This window comes from Amyelois transitella, chromosome 3 (genome assembly GCF_032362555.1).
Source record: "Amyelois transitella isolate CPQ chromosome 3, ilAmyTran1.1, whole genome shotgun sequence".
Taxonomy (NCBI): domain Eukaryota; kingdom Metazoa; phylum Arthropoda; class Insecta; order Lepidoptera; family Pyralidae; genus Amyelois; species Amyelois transitella.
Genome location: NC_083506.1, coordinates 8,708,314 through 8,726,853, shown reverse-complemented (window position 1 = coordinate 8,726,853; position 18,540 = coordinate 8,708,314). Strand labels below are relative to the sequence as shown.

Here is an 18,540-nt window from a genome sequence, read left to right as displayed (position 1 = left end):
CAATTATTATTATCACCAATTATGATAATACCTGTACTGACTCCTTTGATTTTCCTTTTCTCGTCCCAAACGAAATCGAAATGGACCAAGAAAAAGAATTTACCTACAAGTACACTAGATACGATACCTTTGTCTGCAAAATGGAGGATAAGAAATCGGTACTCAACTCACCAATAAGAAAATGCTTCCAAATCTTTCACAATCGAGCAACATCACATCTTTATTGTATAAACAGAATTTTGTAAAAATATAATGTCATAGACAATTTGTGATAATTACTTCTTAGTAAGAAATTTTCGTTGGATGTACAAATGGCACAAATGTTATCTCTATCTTGTGCTGTATTGTTACAACTGTATCAATACATTTAATCACGTGACTCACTAGTAGTCTCAATAAATATGTGTTCTTATTCGCGTGTGTTCATCATCCATGAAATGGCTGCTGTGACCCACATTATGCTATTGATTACGTCCATTAGTACGTCTCTGTATCTTCCATCTGCTCCCTATATATTTATGATAATAAGAATTCAATTATGTTTTATTGCATCTGCATCGGTACTCTATTTATTAATCTTCGATACAGTTCGATATTTTTAAGCATATTCATTGGTACAGAGAAAAACATCTTGTTTTTATTAGGTCGTTACTTGTTACAATACATCCAGGATGTTTGGTTGAACGTCTCCAGCGATCAACATCTGGCGTTCGATTATTCGGTAAATATTACATGTTTATGTTTCTAAAGATCAAGGCTCGTGTCACCAAGCCAAAATATGAAACGTACTCTTACAACGTCATTTTAACCTTCCCCAAACCCTCCTCTTAGGTTTGAAATAATTATATAAATTTATACTTATTCTAAGATCAGCATACAAAAAGTAATTGTCATGTCATCCAATTGGTAGGTCCTATGCAATTTTGTATGTCAAAACATTTAATTCGCAGACCAAACCGTAAATTGATCCATAAAATATATTCGTACTCAGTGTTGCTTTTCGTTACTTTTACCATTTACTTAAAAGTTCGTTTATCAGAGGATGAGATTTCATATGTGATAGATTTAACTGACCTATATAAAAAGGTTTGGAAAATGGGCCGCATGTCGCTATGGCCCTCCCTTTTCTGACTCATGCATGTAACAACATTAGTATTTTAGTGAATTTTATCCGATAACGCTTGTCTTTGTGTCACACTCGTAGATAACCGAGTTTGCGACACCTGGCCAAGAATAGTGTCAGAACGTGAGCCTCGCTGATATCACTCATCCTAGTCACAGGCTCACACCGGCCCTTCCTCAGATACTAAACCAGATTGCAACAGTTTCAGCACGTGCCACCACGTCACTTTGATTTATCGCTCATTTTGGTTTAATATTGTATACGATGTATATCATTTTTTCTTACTTATAGTTAGAGTTGCTTAGTTTGATAAGTTTTCTTACAAATATAGTGCAATAATTGGTGAGAATGCCTGAAAACTTAGAACAACACCGAAAGCTTCTAGACAGGTAGGTATTTCAATGATGTAGTAAATACAATACATAATAACTATTTTAATTCCGGGACGATTAGTTTGGTAAACAAAAACACATGCACTATAAATGTTTGTAAACAAAGTGTGGAATTGAGTGATTCTCACGATCGTGCGCTTTCCCTCTAATAAGTTTTCTGTGTAATAAGTATCTATAATTATCAAAGAGAATTCCTGTTCCATTGTTACCAAATAAAAAAGTGATGTGGTGATTTTTCTTGTTTTCTTATATATTTTCATCGGCACTAGCACCTGCAATAAAAATTGGAGAATTGTCACATTGCTGTATTATTTTTGCCATTATATTGTATACTTACAAAATGCCTTGGTCTTGTATTTAACCATTGCTGATAACAACACTAAATTAGAAATTGTTAAAAATACAATGATACTACACGAAGTCTGCATTACTTACTTGTGGACTGTGGTGGCTGTGGCCATACACTTGACGGATTTATGTATCGGCACAAATTTTTAAGTTTACCATTATTAGATGATTCTTCCTCATAACGAATTATTAATTTTTTTTGTGGCTCTGTCTACCTCATGGCGGACGACAACGTAAAAAATGTTAGAGAGAATACGCGTGGGACGAATTTATAGGTTATTTTTGCTTTTCTATGATCTCACTTGGCCGTGTACAAACATTTACATTACATTAATATTTGCGCAGGAGGCAAGAGTCAATGTACGCGATGACGGGACTCTACGCGGAGTCGGGATGCGGGGACGGCGCGGACGACCCCCCGGGACCGAGCGCGCCGCCACACCCTTCGCACCCCCCACGGGATCCAAGCAAATGTCACAGCCGGAACCCATCTGCTGGAATATGCGACAGGTAATATATGTAATTAATACCTACTTGAATACGCACTAAAAAGTCATATAGTTCTTATGTTTTCATTGCGAATTGTGTTTTGCAGAGATCGCGAAAGGGAAAAGGAAAAACCCCGACAAATGTTCCCAGAAATATTAGACATTCCTCATGACACACGAGACTGCGGTATCTTGTCGTGGAGGCCGCTCTTTATTCAGAGATTTTCTAGTATTAAAGTGAGTTTTTAGAATTATTTTAATTGCTGCGGCTTGCTTTTTTCTGAACAAGCATTAAAACTGGGTTCTTTTTTTTAGGTATTCGTATTTTTCCTATCGTTTCTAGTTACGCTGCAACAAGCGTTAAGTTCAGGATATATAAACTCTGTGATCACGACCATAGAAAAACGCTTTGAAATCCCGTCAAGTCTGTCGGGTTTGATTGCGAGCAGTTACGAAATTGGCAATGTCATCACGGTCATCTTCGTCTCGTACCTTGGTAGCAGAAGACACATTCCAGTTTGGATCGCAGTCGGTGCGTATTCTAATTTTACCTTCATTCTATTCTTGTTTTAGTTTGCCAATACCTGTTTATTTAATTATTTTTATTGGTACAATTACCAAGCCTATTTACATTTAATTTTGCCTTTATTGTCGTTACGTATTACTAAAACCTATTTTATTTAATGAATTTTTATAATTATCAAAATATGTATATAAAAGTTAAACATTTTGATACCTACTTGTTTACCTAAAAATGCCTGTTTTAGGTGCCGTAATAATGGGCATTGGATCTTTGGTATTTGTTGTTCCGCATTTTATTGCGGAAGTGAACAGCGAGACATTAGCCAACAACAAATCTGAGGAGAACATCTGCCGACTGCCTGGCCTCGACCAGGACCTTAGTCTTGCTCGACTGGCGGGCCAGGCCGGCTTGCCACCTAGCAACTTGAGACCTGATAACTGCATTAAAGTAAGTAAAAAAATATTCATGATGAACGGAGAACCCTAAAGAGATAGTTTTGCCCTGTCCCAGATAAAACACTTCCACAAGTATGATAGCGTAGTTCATACAGGTGACAATGAATAAGCACAACACTTGTTGTTACGAGTAATAATTAACGTTACGGTACTTATGCATTTTGCACTTAGGTGCTAAGAGATATTGCTGTTGTTGTTTGTATACGATTATGTAATCGGTAGATAATATTTTTTTCGCCTCAGTTTTATCAATCCGAACAGTTTAATGACTCTCTTGCATTACAATCTACATATTTGTACACATTAACCAATGTTACCATTATTAATATTGTAAAATTATTGCACAGAGCACTCCAAGCACTTTCCTGCCAGTGATGGTGTTCATCGTGGCACAACTACTGCTGGGATGCGGCGGCTCCCCCTTGTTGACTCTTGGCACAACGTACGTCGACGATCACGTACGCCCGGAATCGTCTAGCATGTATATCGGTTAGTAAAATAAACACTCATACTGTTTGTTACTCTTAAATATATATAAAAAAGGACCAGACACAAACCATCTAAAGCATTTTAGCTATAATCACTTACATAATTATTAGCTATAATACTCACATAAATTTGACGACGCCACGACGACGGTAGTAGGTACCCTATACCTACCTATTTCAGTTTTGTTTCTTAAACTTACTGTCTAATTTAATAATAATAACTACAGTACCAGATCCTAATGAAGCTGTACTTAATATTCTCTTTGTACATAACGTGACCTCAACCAACCTTCTTAGAACTTATTGCCTGTCTTTATTATCAGCCTACGACTGGTGCGTGCCTCGTAACCGTATAACGCACTGTCACCAACGCCGACGAAGCTTTTATGAACATAAGTACCTTTTGTTTCGTATTACCTTTTACCTGCATCGCTCGCGAAATTAGCCCCACCTACAAAAGAATACAGGTTTTTCGTTAATCCCACGGGTACGTTAGCTTTTACCAGGATGAAGGTACTTACGTGCGTCTGTCCGTACACCATACTATATGTATGCAAAATTTCATGTACATTAGTTCAGTAATTTAACTTTGAAAGGGTAACAAACAAACAAACTTACTCTCGCGTTTGTAATATTGGTATCGATAGTTATTAATTTTTTCATTTAATTAATTCAAGCCTGATTGAAATGCATTAACTTAAGTTTATCATCAAAGGTTATTTTAAATTGGTTCCATCTGCTTTTCTATTACCTACATGATTCCTTTTCGGCCACCATTCATAACTGTTTACCCATAACATAGGCGTAGATAACTATTAAGTTATTGTCTAATCTATGATAAGAAATAACACTCATAAAAATATAGAAATTTATCGGAAACTTTTAGTAACAGCGATATTATAGAATACTGAATATAATCGTTAAATTCTTCCGATGAAATTAGATAGGAATTTATATTTAGTATATTATTTTAAAATAATCTTATCTTCACAAAAGGCACTCCTAACGCATTGACTGGGTGTCCAGTACATCCATTTAAATCGATTAATTATATTTATATATAAATGGCATGGTAAAATTATATTAAATTTGTCATATAAGTTAAAGCTTACTTCATTAAAACTTAAGGCGAACCAACTCTGGCATATCGTGACAGTCTAGTTTACATACTATTGCTATAAAACAAGACACATTTAATTTACCAACGAATTCATCACAAAATCGGTTAATAAACATATTTGTTGGTAACGTGTGCAATGCATGACGAATTCTGTATGCTTGTTTTATTCAAACAAAATGGTTTTGTACTAAATATTTATTAATTTAATTAAATGTTTATGCATCTCTTCAACTATAGGCTTTTGGCGCTTTGATGTTTAAATAGGATAAATTCAACAATATTTACAACGTCGATAAGCCTGTCATATATATCTATAAAGATTTTTTCTTTAATTGAAGCATAATCACGGTCGTAAAATAGAGTTGCAACGGCAATAAAGCCGCTTTTAGATGACCGTGGGCGGGTTTAGTGCAGTTTATAAGAGCTGGAGTCAGGTGAAGCGAGCACAGAGCTGAGCCAAACCTGCCCTTGAACTGCTCCAACTATCGTTTCCATTATATATTGATTGGTTAGAATTTTTTTTGAAGATATGTTTATGAATAGAATAAAATGGTAATGACAACTTTTATTCGTTGTTTTATTAGGATAGCGATACCACTCTTGGTCATTCCTTTATAAGATGGAGTCGGGTGAAATAAACCTTTAACTAAACCCGCCCTCGAACTGCTCCAGCTTTCCTTCTAAGGGGAGTTATCAACCTTTTGTTCTCTGAAATATATCACTTAAATAATGTGTAGTTCATATATCGATTGGAAAGAAAAGTATTTTATAACTGTGACATACAATCAGAAAAACTTTTCTTCGAGTTTGTTCTGAGTTTCTAAAACTACATTTTTTCATCATAATTAGTAAATATATATTTAAATATATACGGGACAAATTACACAGATTGAGTTAGCCTCGAAGTAAGTTCGAAACTTCTGTTACGAGATACTAACCCAACAATACTTTATTTTATAATAAACTAGCGACCCGCCCCGGCTTCGCACGGGTGCAAAATTTTGTTATTATACATAAAAACCTTCCTCTTGAGTCACTCTACCTGTTACAAAAAACCGCATCAAAATCCGTTGCGTAATTTTAAAGATTTAAGCATACAGACAAACATACTAAAATAGCGACTTTGTTTTATACTATGTAGTGATACTTATATAGATAAACATCCAAGACCCAGGCCAATCAGAAAAAGTTCTTTCTCATCATGCCCTGGCCGGGATTCGAAACGATAGCGGTAAATGACCTTGGTTATTCACCGCTAATTATATCTATTTGTCCTTAATATCGATTTCCTAACGTAGCAGCTGTTTTAGGAAGGTACTTTGTGGTTGGTATAAGAAGCAGGTGCCAGATGTTCCGTGTCTGTACTGATATAAATGTCTTGTCGGGTTGAATTTTCTTTGCTAATATTTAGTTTATCAACTTTTGATGGAAATTACATAAACTTATAACAACGAAAGAGTGAATAGGTACAGTTACAGTAATGAACAGCCAAACTATTAGGGGCAAGAAGTCCTAAAACTTGAATTCTCTAAACGAGCGGCCAAAACAAGGCCTCATTGGGGCTTTTATGTTAACCTACCTATTTCAAATAAATTTGAAACCTTCATCGATGTTTTGGCTTTATCAACTAACAATAAAATCTGTGAAAGAACTGTTTAATCGCTTGGGTCTATTCCATTGATGAACGCAGCGATGCGCCGCAATCATGTTACAAAATCTTGATTGAGTTGTACGCGGTTGGCAGTTTGGCAGTGTTAGCTAACTTTGTAATCTCTCTTGCAACACGAAATTTTTAAAACTTATTCTTATAATCTAGCAGCAAAATTAATTAGTAGCAGCCACATTATTAATCATTCTTTATGTCGTGTTGCTCAATAATAGACATTTTAATAAGGCCTACTTATGCGAGAAGCCTCTTCAGATACGATGTGGAGTCGAGAGCTGCTTTTGGTCGCCTTCAGACAAGTACACTCAGAAAATACTTCCTTCATTTGCTTTCTTTCTGCCCCATATTTGAGTAGAATATGTTTTTTTTTTAAATACTCATAAAACCTGTATCTTAAATCTCACTTTGTTTTACATTCTTAAATTTTTTTAAAATTTTGTTTTTAGCAATAACGCTTGTTTCGCTATATGATTTCATTAGAAAATTGCTTAAGTTAATCAACCGCTTGAATATCAATCTACTTAAATAGCCTAGCTTATATTTGCATTCAACCTTCGATGTCGGTTGAAGTTCAAGAACAATAACTAATTAACGAAACTTAATGTTGCGCTGAAAAATGTTTGTCATTATCACGCAAGGGGACCCAAGCAGCGGCTGGTAGCAATAGTAGTTACTCATTGATACAACCGCGAAATCCGGGCCATTTGCGACCGCACAAAACAACGGTGACCTAGTTTCATTCTGCAGTCTGCAACCAAGTTGCTGTTACTGCATGCAGCCCGGCACTGCTATGGGTTTCAGATGTCAAACTTTGCTCAACTGCACACGCTAAACGAATTTATAGCCTATCTATCTATATATTTATAGAATATATAGATTCTTGTTTATGAGCATGCGATTGGATAACGGGGTCGTTTAAACTGATCGTATTTTAACTTGCAATGATAGTACATACTTTTGACATAATTTTCAAATAGGTACTTAAATTCTGTTCAGAATTCAAAGAACTTTGATAACCCGTTGGCAAAAGCTAACAACAGTTATCGTACATTTTATGTTGGTATATTTAATTTGTGTAGTTCTAATAGGAATATTAATCAATGCAAAATCATGTAAGTTACCTACTTTAAATGGAACAGTTTGTTCTAGCTTATAACATCTTAATTTTATTACCCACTTACCCAACGCAGTCAACACAAGGTACTACTTCGACCGCGTCTTGAATAATTAAATTAAAAAAGTAATTATACTACACGGAATTGAATTACAGCTAATGGCCAGATTAACCATTTAAAGCGCTTTTTACTTTATTTTTGTAAGTTTACGGCTTCCAATTTAGTAATAGGAGATTTATGGACTTTGGAGAAGCACGTTCTTGAGTGCCTTTAACAATAAACTTAAAGAACATTGAATTTTTCTATGAATAATAATTAGAACTTGGTAAAATATATATTAAGTCTGTCTTTCCATCTTACTGAGTGGTATACAACGTATTATATTAAATGTCTCCTGAATTAAAAATACCTGTTCTCCTTTCTAACTAAAATCCGGAAACAACCTTATGTAGGTTTCGAATCCACGACCTAATACCACTATACAAAGAAACTTAAACCGTTAGACTACGGAGGTAAACGACAGCGGAACAGTTGAATTAATTATAGGTTAATTAATCATTGTTTTGTAAATAGCACATGTACATGACAGAATGATTGATGTTATTTCCATAGGGAGCTACAGCCATCGGTTTTCCACACGCACTCACCCTTCCTATTTTTTTTACCTTTTACTTATATGTTAATTGTGTTGTGTTGTTTTAGGATGCATGTACAGTATGGCGGCCTTCGGTCCAGTGCTCGGATTCTTGCTGGGCGCTTATCTGCTGACATTTCACATGGACTCCATTTCTGGCGCAAATATAGCCATCGGTAAGGAATGTTTATTTTGCTGTTTTCTGATTTCACGTACAATTTTAAAGAAAGCTGATCATGCATTTTAACACGATAAAAGTGAAATTTATCTGCCCCCCGTTTACAAATTACAAGAAAAAGCTAATTCAAAATCTTATTTTACTATCTTATGTGCCTATCATTGCGACAAAAATATAGTTGAAGAAATAAAGTATCCGCATTTTTTAAGTGTTTATAGACCGTTCACCTTGACACGTCAGTGTGAACTTTTCTTCACTGACCTTTCCTCACTGTGACAGCACATTATTCAAGCCAAACATCGCTTTAATTATCCGGATAAGTAAACAACCTTCGTCAAAATACGTATAATAATTGATTGATTGCATTTCAGGGCCAGCGGATCATCGATGGGTAGGCATGTGGTGGGGCGGGTTCCTGCTATGTGGGCTGCTCCTCATTCTGGTGGCCATACCATTCTTCTCGTTCCCGAAAGTTCTCGTCCGGGAGAAGGAGAAGATTCGATTAGTTGAAAAAGCGGCTGCTGCAAGCGGCAGCGGCTCCGCCAAACCGCAGAAACCGCAGTCTGATATCAAGGATACTGGCTATGGAAAAGATATTAAAGGTTAGGCCTCGACCTCTTTGGCTGACCCAACTGCATGCATAAACAAACTTGTATATAACTTATCTCCTGAATGTGATATCGCCAAGTTTTCCTTGAATTCTAAGCATTTACTTATATTTTATGTTAGGAACCAAATTTTCGCAAGTTTGACGTTTTATAACCTTTTTTTTCTGAAGTGTATGTCAACAAGAAGTTCCTTCTATATCTCTCTGTCAATCAGCATTTTTATTCATAAATATACTTTAAAAATTATTTGTATTAAAAGAAATGTTTTAGCTCTTAGTATTTATATACTAGAAAAGTTTAGTCATCAATATTAATTAAAATCATTTTTATTAATTGAAATGTCTGTAAACTCACAAAATTGGATTCTTTATACTAAAAGTGTAGTGTATGTCGTTGGGATCTTTTGTAATTTGCGCATTACATGGTGTGTGATGGTAAGATAGGTATTTTCAAAATAAGAGTCAAATCACTCAAAGGTTGCCAACTTGGTTATAATCGCGTAATAAATATTTGATTTGTATTTTTCATTAATATTTTAAAAAATAATCTCTTTTTGATCTTCTGTTTAGATATACCGGTTTCAATGTGGCGACTCCTGAAGAACCCCGTGTACGTGGTGACGTGCCTCGGCGCGTGCATGGAGCTGATGATCGTGTCTGGTTTCGTGGTGTTCCTGCCAAAATATCTCGAGACGCAGTTCAGCTTGGGCAAGAGTCAAGCTAGCGTTTTTACCGGTAATTTTTTTAAACTACTAACTCCTAGATGATTGTGTGGAAATTGTGCGAAAGGATTAATTATAAGACAAAACTATTATGAAAAGACCATGCAAGTTCTTCTCCACTTTGTTCGTCGTTGGTCTACGACAGCTACATTTTATCCAACTCAAGTCTTTGATGAACCTCAAGACTTTGCAAGAATTGGCAAGGACGAAATATACAAAAATATCTTGCCATTACGGAAATTATGAACGCGATGAAGGCCAATGAAGAAAATCCGTACTTTATTTAAGCATTTAAATGATCATCGCGTGTGTTAGTTTTTGTATCCGGATGATATTTTTCTTAACAAAGAAGAACATCAATGGCTGATACAGTAAATATTAAACATAGAAGGATGAATCCATGACCTACAGTAATTTTTATTTGTTTGCTAAGCTTTCAGGGTTAGGTCAGGCGTTTAATCGATTTTTATGTAATTTGTAACAGAAATGAAGACCGGAAAAAAGGTTCAGCAATAGCTTCATTTCAATGTCAAATAATTCTTGAAGCTTTGCAGCTGACCGATTGAACTGAAATGGTACGAACAACAAAAACGGTTAAACGAGGAATCGTTGTTTTGTAGTACAGCTATGTCAATGTCGTCTTTATGTTATTTTATAGATAGATAAAGACCTGCCCCGCGAAAAACTATCACTGTCCCTTTTCACGTCATAATAAAAAGCGAAACAGCGATAGTTTTTCGGGAGATAAAAGCAGCGTTGCGCGCGCCATGCTACGGGGGCTGAAAGAGATTACTTGTTGTCACCAGGTTCCATAGCAATCCCGGGCGCGTGTATCGGGATATTCATGGGCGGGTGTTTGCTCAAGAGGCTGGAACTGCGGCCGAAAGGCGCCGTACAGTTCGTCCTCATCTCTAACACAATCTGCTTGTCCTGCTATGCTTTGCTGTTCTTCCTCGGCTGTGATAACATCAAAATGGCCGGGACGACCATACCTTACACTAATAATAGGTGAGTAAGATTTTTTATAATTCCATCTTTTAATGCGGGCTAGAAATCACGCGTTTAGAAGTATTGTGCAAAATATTTCAATAGAAACCCAACTCTCTTACGGGATGAGACCCTTCCCTCCTTAACACTCCCATTAAATGTTTTGAAATTTGCAGTCACATATAAAAACTGCCTATTATTCGGATTATTTAAAATTGTATATTATTAAATATCCTGACGTTAGTCCAGGATACATCATCTTTCAGGAGGCTGGGTGCGCCAAATTGTATACTACAAAGTAGAAAATATTTAGACGAAAATAAAATTTGTTCATCTGCTATTTGTATTCAATTTCAAATACAATCAAAAAATTGGTATCCAAATATTTGCAAATTAAAAACTTTGAATGTTACTACGCTCTTATCGAAGTGCATTCGCGGTTTCGCTACCATGACCGCATGCAAAAATTTGTTCCGCTGTTTGATAATTCTATTCCATTTTTGCTTGCTCAATTCAGACTGATTACATCAAACTTTGAGAGCCGGATATCCCTATAATATTGCGTAAATGACATTTAGAGCACGAAATATTAATTCAGTTTTCGTGTGATTTGTTCCTATAACAGTACAAATATTTTTGCAAGTTACATATGTACCACAAGCACAATTTAATTTAATGATTAATCTAAACTGATAAATAAATATATATAAATTACAAAGGTGTACACACAATAAAATTTATTCTAAACTTTCAAATGGCAATTATTTTGAATTTGATTTAGTTGTTTCTTTTGTACTTGGTGTGAGTATAGTTTTGAAAATGTAAATATATTTTTTGCATACGTAGGTATAATATATATTCATTGACCCAAAATTGCACCACCACAAGTTATATACTTGTGGTGGTGCAATTTTACCAACATTATATATTGGTATTAACATACCTTTATCAAATGAAATCATTTATACTCGTATCAAGTTTTGATTTGATAGGGTAACTTACACAAATGATTTTTTTATTGTGAAATGTTTGAACCCGACAGCAACGTGGAGCCGTTCAAGGTCAATCTGACTGCGGCGTGCAACTTCAACTGTCTTTGTACCGAGACGGACATGGAGCCGGTGTGCGGGAACAACGGCCTCACCTACTTCTCCCCGTGCCACGCCGGCTGCGCGGCCTTCTCCTCCTCCAGGGCCAACTTCACTAACTGCGCCTGTGAGTGTATACTGCTGACTGACGTCTACTGTCTCGATTGAACTAGTCGTTCCTTCTTACTAGAACCAGTTGTAACCTTGGTTGTGAATTATTTTTTTCTATTTATGTTAGCATAGGTTTTATTCGCAATTTTAGTGAATAATCTACCCTACTGGTACTTTTGCTATTGGATACAAAATAAACCAGGAGGCTATTTTGTGAATGATTGTCTCGTCATGGCCAAGTTGTAAAGTTTAACTTATTTTAAGCTGTTAGTTTTCGAAAAATTACATAAATCACAATGGTTGAAGACATTAAGACTTACAATCGATACGTTTCCTTCGCAGGCGTGCATGAGAACAGCCGCGACATGTCGCTGGGCGCGGTGCTGAGCGGCGCGTCCGCCTCCGCGCTCACGGCCGGCGCCGCGCACGACTACAGCAGCGAGGTACACTTATTTAAACACTAGCTGTTGCTCGCGACTTCACTTATTATGATATTCCAATGTCTAAGCTATAAGTTGTAAGCTTGAAAGAAGGTAACAGACACGCATATATTTATTGAAACTTTCGCATTTATAATATTTGTAGAATTTCTTCATCGATACCCATACCCAAATAAAATATGTTTTTTCAGTTTATATGCAGGTTCAGAAACAAAATTATTGTAAGTTATCTTGGGACCATAACATTAAAAAGCGACTACGCTTGATACTTTAGTGAGAAAAATATTTAATCTTGATTAATATCTAGATACGAAAATAAATAATGTTTTGGTATTGCAGGTGACCGTGGTGCCGGTGGCGACGGCAGGCGCGTGCAACCCACCGTGCACCACCATCTTCCCGTTCCTGGTGCTGCTGTTCTTCATGACCTTCGTGGTGGCCGTCACTCAGATGCCGCTGCTCATGATCGTACTCAGGTACATACAGCACCCAACTGTCTATAATTATCAATATTTATGCCAAAGTCTATCTGTATGTTACGCTAACGCTTACCTAACTGGACTGATTTCAATGATATTTTATATGAATATTATTAGTTATACGAGGACAAACTAAAGCTGCTTTTTCTGGAAAGCAAAAGTTGAAACCATCTCTTTTTCTTTAAGATACAAATCGTTTACTTCTTCCTTATCACGTTAGTGCCGGTGCGTCCTCGCCTCTCTGGAGAGGAGGCAGAGGTCCTATGATCCTGTACTGGGTAAGTCAGGTTTTAACACGAAGCAACTCCCATTTGTACACACGTGTATAGGATGATGTTTTCACATCCAGTTACCTGAATATGAAGGTTTCCTCGCAATGTTTTCAGTCACCGTTAGGCGGTAGTAACATGTCATACAACTTTTTTCTTAGATTTTAATTTCTTTTCTTTACTATACAAAGAAATGAAGGTACTAAGAGCTAAGTAAGATTATGTAATAACATGCTTCATTAACGAATTTCATGATCAATAACAGATCCGTGAGTGAAGAGGAGCGTTCGTTCGCGCTGGGCATGCAGTTCGTGATCTTCCGACTGTTCGGCTACATCCCGGCGCCCATCGTGTTCGGCAACCTCATCGACTCCACGTGTCTGCTGTGGAAGCAGTCCTGCAGCGGCGAGAAGGGCGGCCGCTGTCTGTTGTATGACATCGAGCAGTTCCGATACAGGTCTCATATCAATACTTATTATGAATAAATTTGTATGTCGTCAATTAATGAAGCCTTTATTGGCTATTTTTGATTTTTATTTATTCCGTTTTGAAGAAATCGACTCAAAAATTCTTAGATCAAATTCGGTTCAAAGATAACAGCTACTTTTCTTCCTGAAACTGAAATTATCAAAACTATTGAAATAAAAGACCAGACACACCATAAAGATTAAGATTCATCAAGACTTCCATTTAGTGAAAACATTAATAAAACAAAATAGAGCGCGATGAACAATTGACTTTTACATTTCAGATATGTGGGCCTGTGCGGCGGCATAAAGATCGTTGCGCTGGGCATCTTCCTGGCGGACTGGTGGCTCGTGCGCCGCCGCAAGCATCTCGACAACGCCGCGCCGCTCGACCCCAGCAAGGACATCGCCGGCTCCATCATCAGTTTAGATAAATGTGAGAACATTTCCTCTTCTACCTCTATTTTATTGTTTCACGTGCATCATGTTTTGTTTGTAACAAAGTAATATTACAAATGGTATAATTTTGCTATCATAGTGTTCGAAGAGCTGCCATCAACGGACAACGCGAGCGGGTTCAGGTCGGGTGTAACGTCGGGCCCTAGCTCCGCCATCACAACACCCATGGAATCCGGCATCGACCCGTACAAGCCCAAACTGCAGCGCACGGACTCCCAGTACTCTCAAGATTCGCAGAGCCGTGGCAAGAATTCGCGGGTGCTGGTCGCCTCGCGGCACCTGCGCAACGACTCCAAGACCATCCAGCTGGAGCCGCGCGCGCGCCAGCACGCGCAGGACGAGCCCGGGCCGCGGCCCGCGCAGCACTCGCAGCACTCGCGCAGCGGCTCGCGCGACCTCAGCCTCGAGCAGCTCAAGCAGCTGGCGCTCAAGAGCATGGAGAGCCTCGACCTCACGGTGCTGCCGCTGACCAAGTGCGACGAGGAGAGCAAGCGGCTGATCGAGGGCGGCGCGCTGCGGCACCGGCGCACGGGCTCGCGCGACCTCAAGCCGGCGGGCGGCAAGCACAAGCGCACGTCGTCGCACCACCTCACGCTGGAGCCCGAGCTGGCGCTGCAGCTGCACAAGGGCCGCAGCGCCGACCACCTCGCGCGCCCCGATCTCTGAACCGACCGGGATCAGTGTATAGTCTAATTAATAATTATCGATAGAACCCGCGTTCTCGATATAGATAAATGAGTGATTTTAAATCATATCCCTAGAGTAGTCGATGCTTACTGAATGAAAACTTTTCGCTTTATGCGATCAAAGTGTTGATTGGAACATGCAAAAATGTCAATTGGTAAACTTATCGAGAAATTCTTTAATTGCTCCAGTGACTTGTTTTCCCCAATGTGGTGCACTTGAATTTGATTTTTTGGTTGTTTTTTTTTTATTTAGTTATTTCACCTTTTGAAAACTCGAAATTTTCAAATATATATAAATTTTTTTAGTCCTTTGTTGGTTTTTATATGTACTTAATAGCAAATTGCCAGATGCGTAATTACATTTTAGAGGATTTAATATACAAAATAAGCAATAATGATGATGATGGTGAAACATTATCACTGAAAACTAAATATGGCTGTTTATTTGAATTTTTAAAATTTTATGTCTCATATCTTAGTGAATACATACATCACATATTTTAAAATGTTAGTTACAGTTTTATGAATCTGATAAATTGAAAAGCATTTATTACAGATGTTTGGCAAAGTAAAGATAATCACTGAATCAGAATATATCATAGCTATTATAATATCTAAGATTAATGCTGTCAACACTACCACACAGTCATACTAAAATTTATACTAGTTCATCCCTGCTTATCATTATTGAAATAGGGTTCCAATTGATTCGTTAAAAAATGTTCAATATCAGCATTGTTAGACTGTAGGATGTTTATATAGTTTAGCTACAAAATTAATGATACTTTAATCAGTAAATACAGACGAAAAAGCCCTTATGGTGCCACAAAATATATTTTTATACATATGCGTTATACTAACCAGGTAGTACAAACACCTTAATAAACCAAAATGCACAAATAATCATTTTGTTCAATTGCTGTTAGACACACTCGCCCTTGCTTTCCACTCTTAATTAGATGTTAATAGAGATTGTAAATTATAGTTAGCAATAACATTCCTCATAGCACTAATGGCAATTTATTTTCTATTGCACAAGTCCACCAAACTTCGTGGTGTTAAGGTAATTTCGTCCTAATGTTTATGATCTCAGCAATGGTTTTTTTTACTGAAATGTTTATTGCAAATCTGTACTGCTTAGATATTTGTTCTTTACATTGTTTTAAATAAGTATTTACCTTGTCATATGTTTCACATTTCATTAATATTTTAGATTTTCATTTATTACAAAAGCATAGATTTCCTCTTTTTGAGTAGTTTCGAATTTATAATAGATTTTATTTTTGTAACACAGTTTCTAAAAATATTGAAATATCCCACTATTTCGGATGATCTTTTGCAAGTCAACAAATTGCTGGGACCAATTCCAGCAATAGGTAAATAAAAAATTATATGAATTTGAGTTCTAATATAACTTATAATCTTGTTTTCATAATTCTTTTGTTTTTAAAGAAGAGCTCATTGTATGTATTATTATTATAATGATAAATAACCAGAGAACCCTAACCTAATCTGAATAGTGTATGTGTACCTTTGTCAATTCTTAGGCTGCTATATCAAGTAACAACTCAATTATTATCATAGACCACCCTTCACAGTATGAGTATTGTGTAATGACACATGCTTATCTCTGTCAACTTAAAAACTTTTGCGAGAGATGCTCCGGAATATTATTTTAGTATAAAAGTGAGTTTTAAAGCAATATATTTATCTTGGATTTTAAACAAAAAAGACAAATTCATGTCAAAAATGTAAATTTGTCATAATTATATTTGTTAAGAGAGAAATAGTTTGATATAAAAGAAAATGTTTTATCTAAAAATTGCCTTATTACAATAGTTCTTAAGACTTGATACTGACTTAGCTGTATTCAAATAAGTTGTTTTGTCAAACAAAGGTGTTTGATAATAACAACTCCCCTAAACTAATTTGTTGCATTTAGTGATTAATAAAAATTGCATACATATTTTAAAACCTTTTTTATTTTAATTTTGTAAGGTACATTTTATAACTCTAGGAATTCACTGAACACTTTCCAAAGCTTGATCAATATCAAGGACACCTGAGAATAAAGAATGGAGCTTGTTGTACTTGTACAAATTACAAATAAAGATTTCATTTATTTATTCAATAAATATTTCATGTTTTTCTTGGTACAGAGAAGACCTTACCATGGTAATAAGTATGTATGTATGGTTATTATATTAAATTTCAAGGAAATAAATAGATAAACAATAAATGGTTAGAATCTCACTTAAATAATATGTTGGGATAGGATAAGGATTAGGATATTACTATGTAATATATCTACCTACTAACTACAGCGTTAAATACAAGAAGATACAGTAATGTATTACAAAAACTATTATAATCTTTAGATGCTAAAGAATGTTGAATGAAAGACCGACATATTATTTTACAAATAGTATCTATTCACAACTAACAAACATTTACATTTGTGCTTAACTAATGTATAGTACAGATTAATTGGTTACTACAATAAACAAATATTCATTCCAACTCACCACATTCTTTAATCATAACCTTCTTGGATGGCCGGCCACTTTTGGTGCCAAAACTCTCCATTTTTTTTACAACATCCATACCCTCAACAACTTCTCCAAAAACCACATGTTTTTTGTCAAGCCATGGAGTTGGTGTTGTGGTAATAAAAAATTGAGAGCCATTGGTATTAGGTCCTGCATTGGCCATGGACAAAATTCCAGCTCCAGTGTGTTTCAGTTTGAAGTTCTCGTCGGGGAACATACGGCCATAGATGGATTTTCCACCAGTGCCATTGTGGTTAGTAAAGTCTCCACCTTGACACATAAAATCAGGAATTATTCTATGAAATACTGAGCCTTTATAGCCAAATCCCTTCTCTCCGGTACACAGAGCTCTGAAGTTTTCTGCAGTTTTAGGTACAATATCTGCATGAAGTTTTATAACGACACGGCCTAAAGAATCTCCATCAGCTGTAACATCGAGAAATACTTTCTTATCTGGTTGAGTTGAAGCAAAACGAAGAGTAGCTGCTGAGTAAAGTGCGCTATTAACTACAGTGCTTCGTATTAAAGCTGCCAAAGCCATTCTGACGAAATCTTGACAATACCACCGCAATCTTTTATAGACAAAATCGCAAATAAATTACAATCCAGCCACTCGGCACGTAGGTATTGCTTATTGCTTTCTTTTCGTAATATAACCTCAATCTTGCTTGTTTTACTAATGACACTGATAATCCAAATGTCAAATGTTATTTTAAATTCCTTTTTTTCTGCCACTGTCATGGATTATAAAAAAAGATTTCATGGATTGGAGTATAAATACAACCTACCTTGTAGATTACAGTCTTCAGTATATTATGTATGCAAAATTTTATGAGTTAATTCACTGGTCTAACTGTGAAGAAGCAACAAACAATCAAACTTACTTTTGCATCTATAGCAGGGATTGTGACCTTTGCATCTTTCTTAAAATTCCTGTCTTTCTTCTCTTAAACCGCAAAAGTAGGTTCAGAGGCTTGACTGTGAATCGGTAACGAAAAAACTTATTTTCGTAGTTGGGATACGAAAAATGCACACGACAAAATACGAATATAGAAACAATATTCAAATTCAACAAAACTATTACTATGTATAGCTAAGTGTGTAATTGTACGCCTGGCAACATTGCCAAATCAGTCGTTGGTCGTG

At 36.3% G+C, this 18,540-nt stretch overlaps 2 protein-coding genes across 3 annotated transcripts in view; one reads left to right on the top strand and one right to left on the bottom strand.

The window, feature by feature from the left end:
* The window catches only part of LOC106140126 (solute carrier organic anion transporter family member 5A1), a 40,356-nt gene extending 22,896 nt beyond the window's left edge, over nucleotides 1–17,460 (top strand). The window contains exons 1-16 of one of the 2 annotated variants that reach the window (XM_060949585.1): nucleotides 1,234–1,512; nucleotides 2,209–2,373; nucleotides 2,459–2,588; nucleotides 2,667–2,883; nucleotides 3,119–3,321; nucleotides 3,677–3,818; nucleotides 8,421–8,528; nucleotides 8,902–9,132; nucleotides 9,708–9,872; nucleotides 10,666–10,867; nucleotides 11,889–12,061; nucleotides 12,388–12,488; nucleotides 12,825–12,961; nucleotides 13,499–13,690; nucleotides 13,985–14,136; nucleotides 14,239–17,460. In XM_060949585.1, coding sequence (XP_060805568.1) covers nucleotides 1,472–1,512; nucleotides 2,209–2,373; nucleotides 2,459–2,588; nucleotides 2,667–2,883; nucleotides 3,119–3,321; nucleotides 3,677–3,818; nucleotides 8,421–8,528; nucleotides 8,902–9,132; nucleotides 9,708–9,872; nucleotides 10,666–10,867; nucleotides 11,889–12,061; nucleotides 12,388–12,488; nucleotides 12,825–12,961; nucleotides 13,499–13,690; nucleotides 13,985–14,136; nucleotides 14,239–14,825 — 2,946 coding nt within the window. In that variant the 5' untranslated portion in view covers nucleotides 1,234–1,471 and the 3' untranslated portion in view covers nucleotides 14,826–17,460. Of the gene's footprint in view, nucleotides 1–1,233; nucleotides 1,513–2,208; nucleotides 2,374–2,458; nucleotides 2,589–2,666; nucleotides 2,884–3,118; nucleotides 3,322–3,676; nucleotides 3,819–8,420; nucleotides 8,529–8,901; nucleotides 9,133–9,707; nucleotides 9,873–10,665; nucleotides 10,868–11,888; nucleotides 12,062–12,387; nucleotides 12,489–12,824; nucleotides 12,962–13,498; nucleotides 13,691–13,984; nucleotides 14,137–14,238 lie in introns of those variants that run through there. The other variant, XM_060949582.1, reaches the window with a different exon arrangement.
* On the bottom strand, nucleotides 17,255–18,102 carry LOC106140125 (peptidyl-prolyl cis-trans isomerase-like). The gene has a single exon (XM_013341657.2). The coding sequence runs from the start codon at nucleotides 17,933–17,935 to the stop codon at nucleotides 17,357–17,359; it is 579 nt and encodes a 192-aa protein (XP_013197111.1). The 5' UTR covers nucleotides 17,936–18,102; the 3' UTR covers nucleotides 17,255–17,356.
* Between the last annotated feature and the right edge of the window lie 438 nt (nucleotides 18,103–18,540).

Bases quoted from the DNA above. Each gene is read 5' to 3' on its own strand.
- LOC106140125 (XM_013341657.2), bottom strand. From the start codon at position 17,935: ATGGCTTTGGCAGCTTTAATACGAAGCACTGTAGTTAATAGCGCACTT.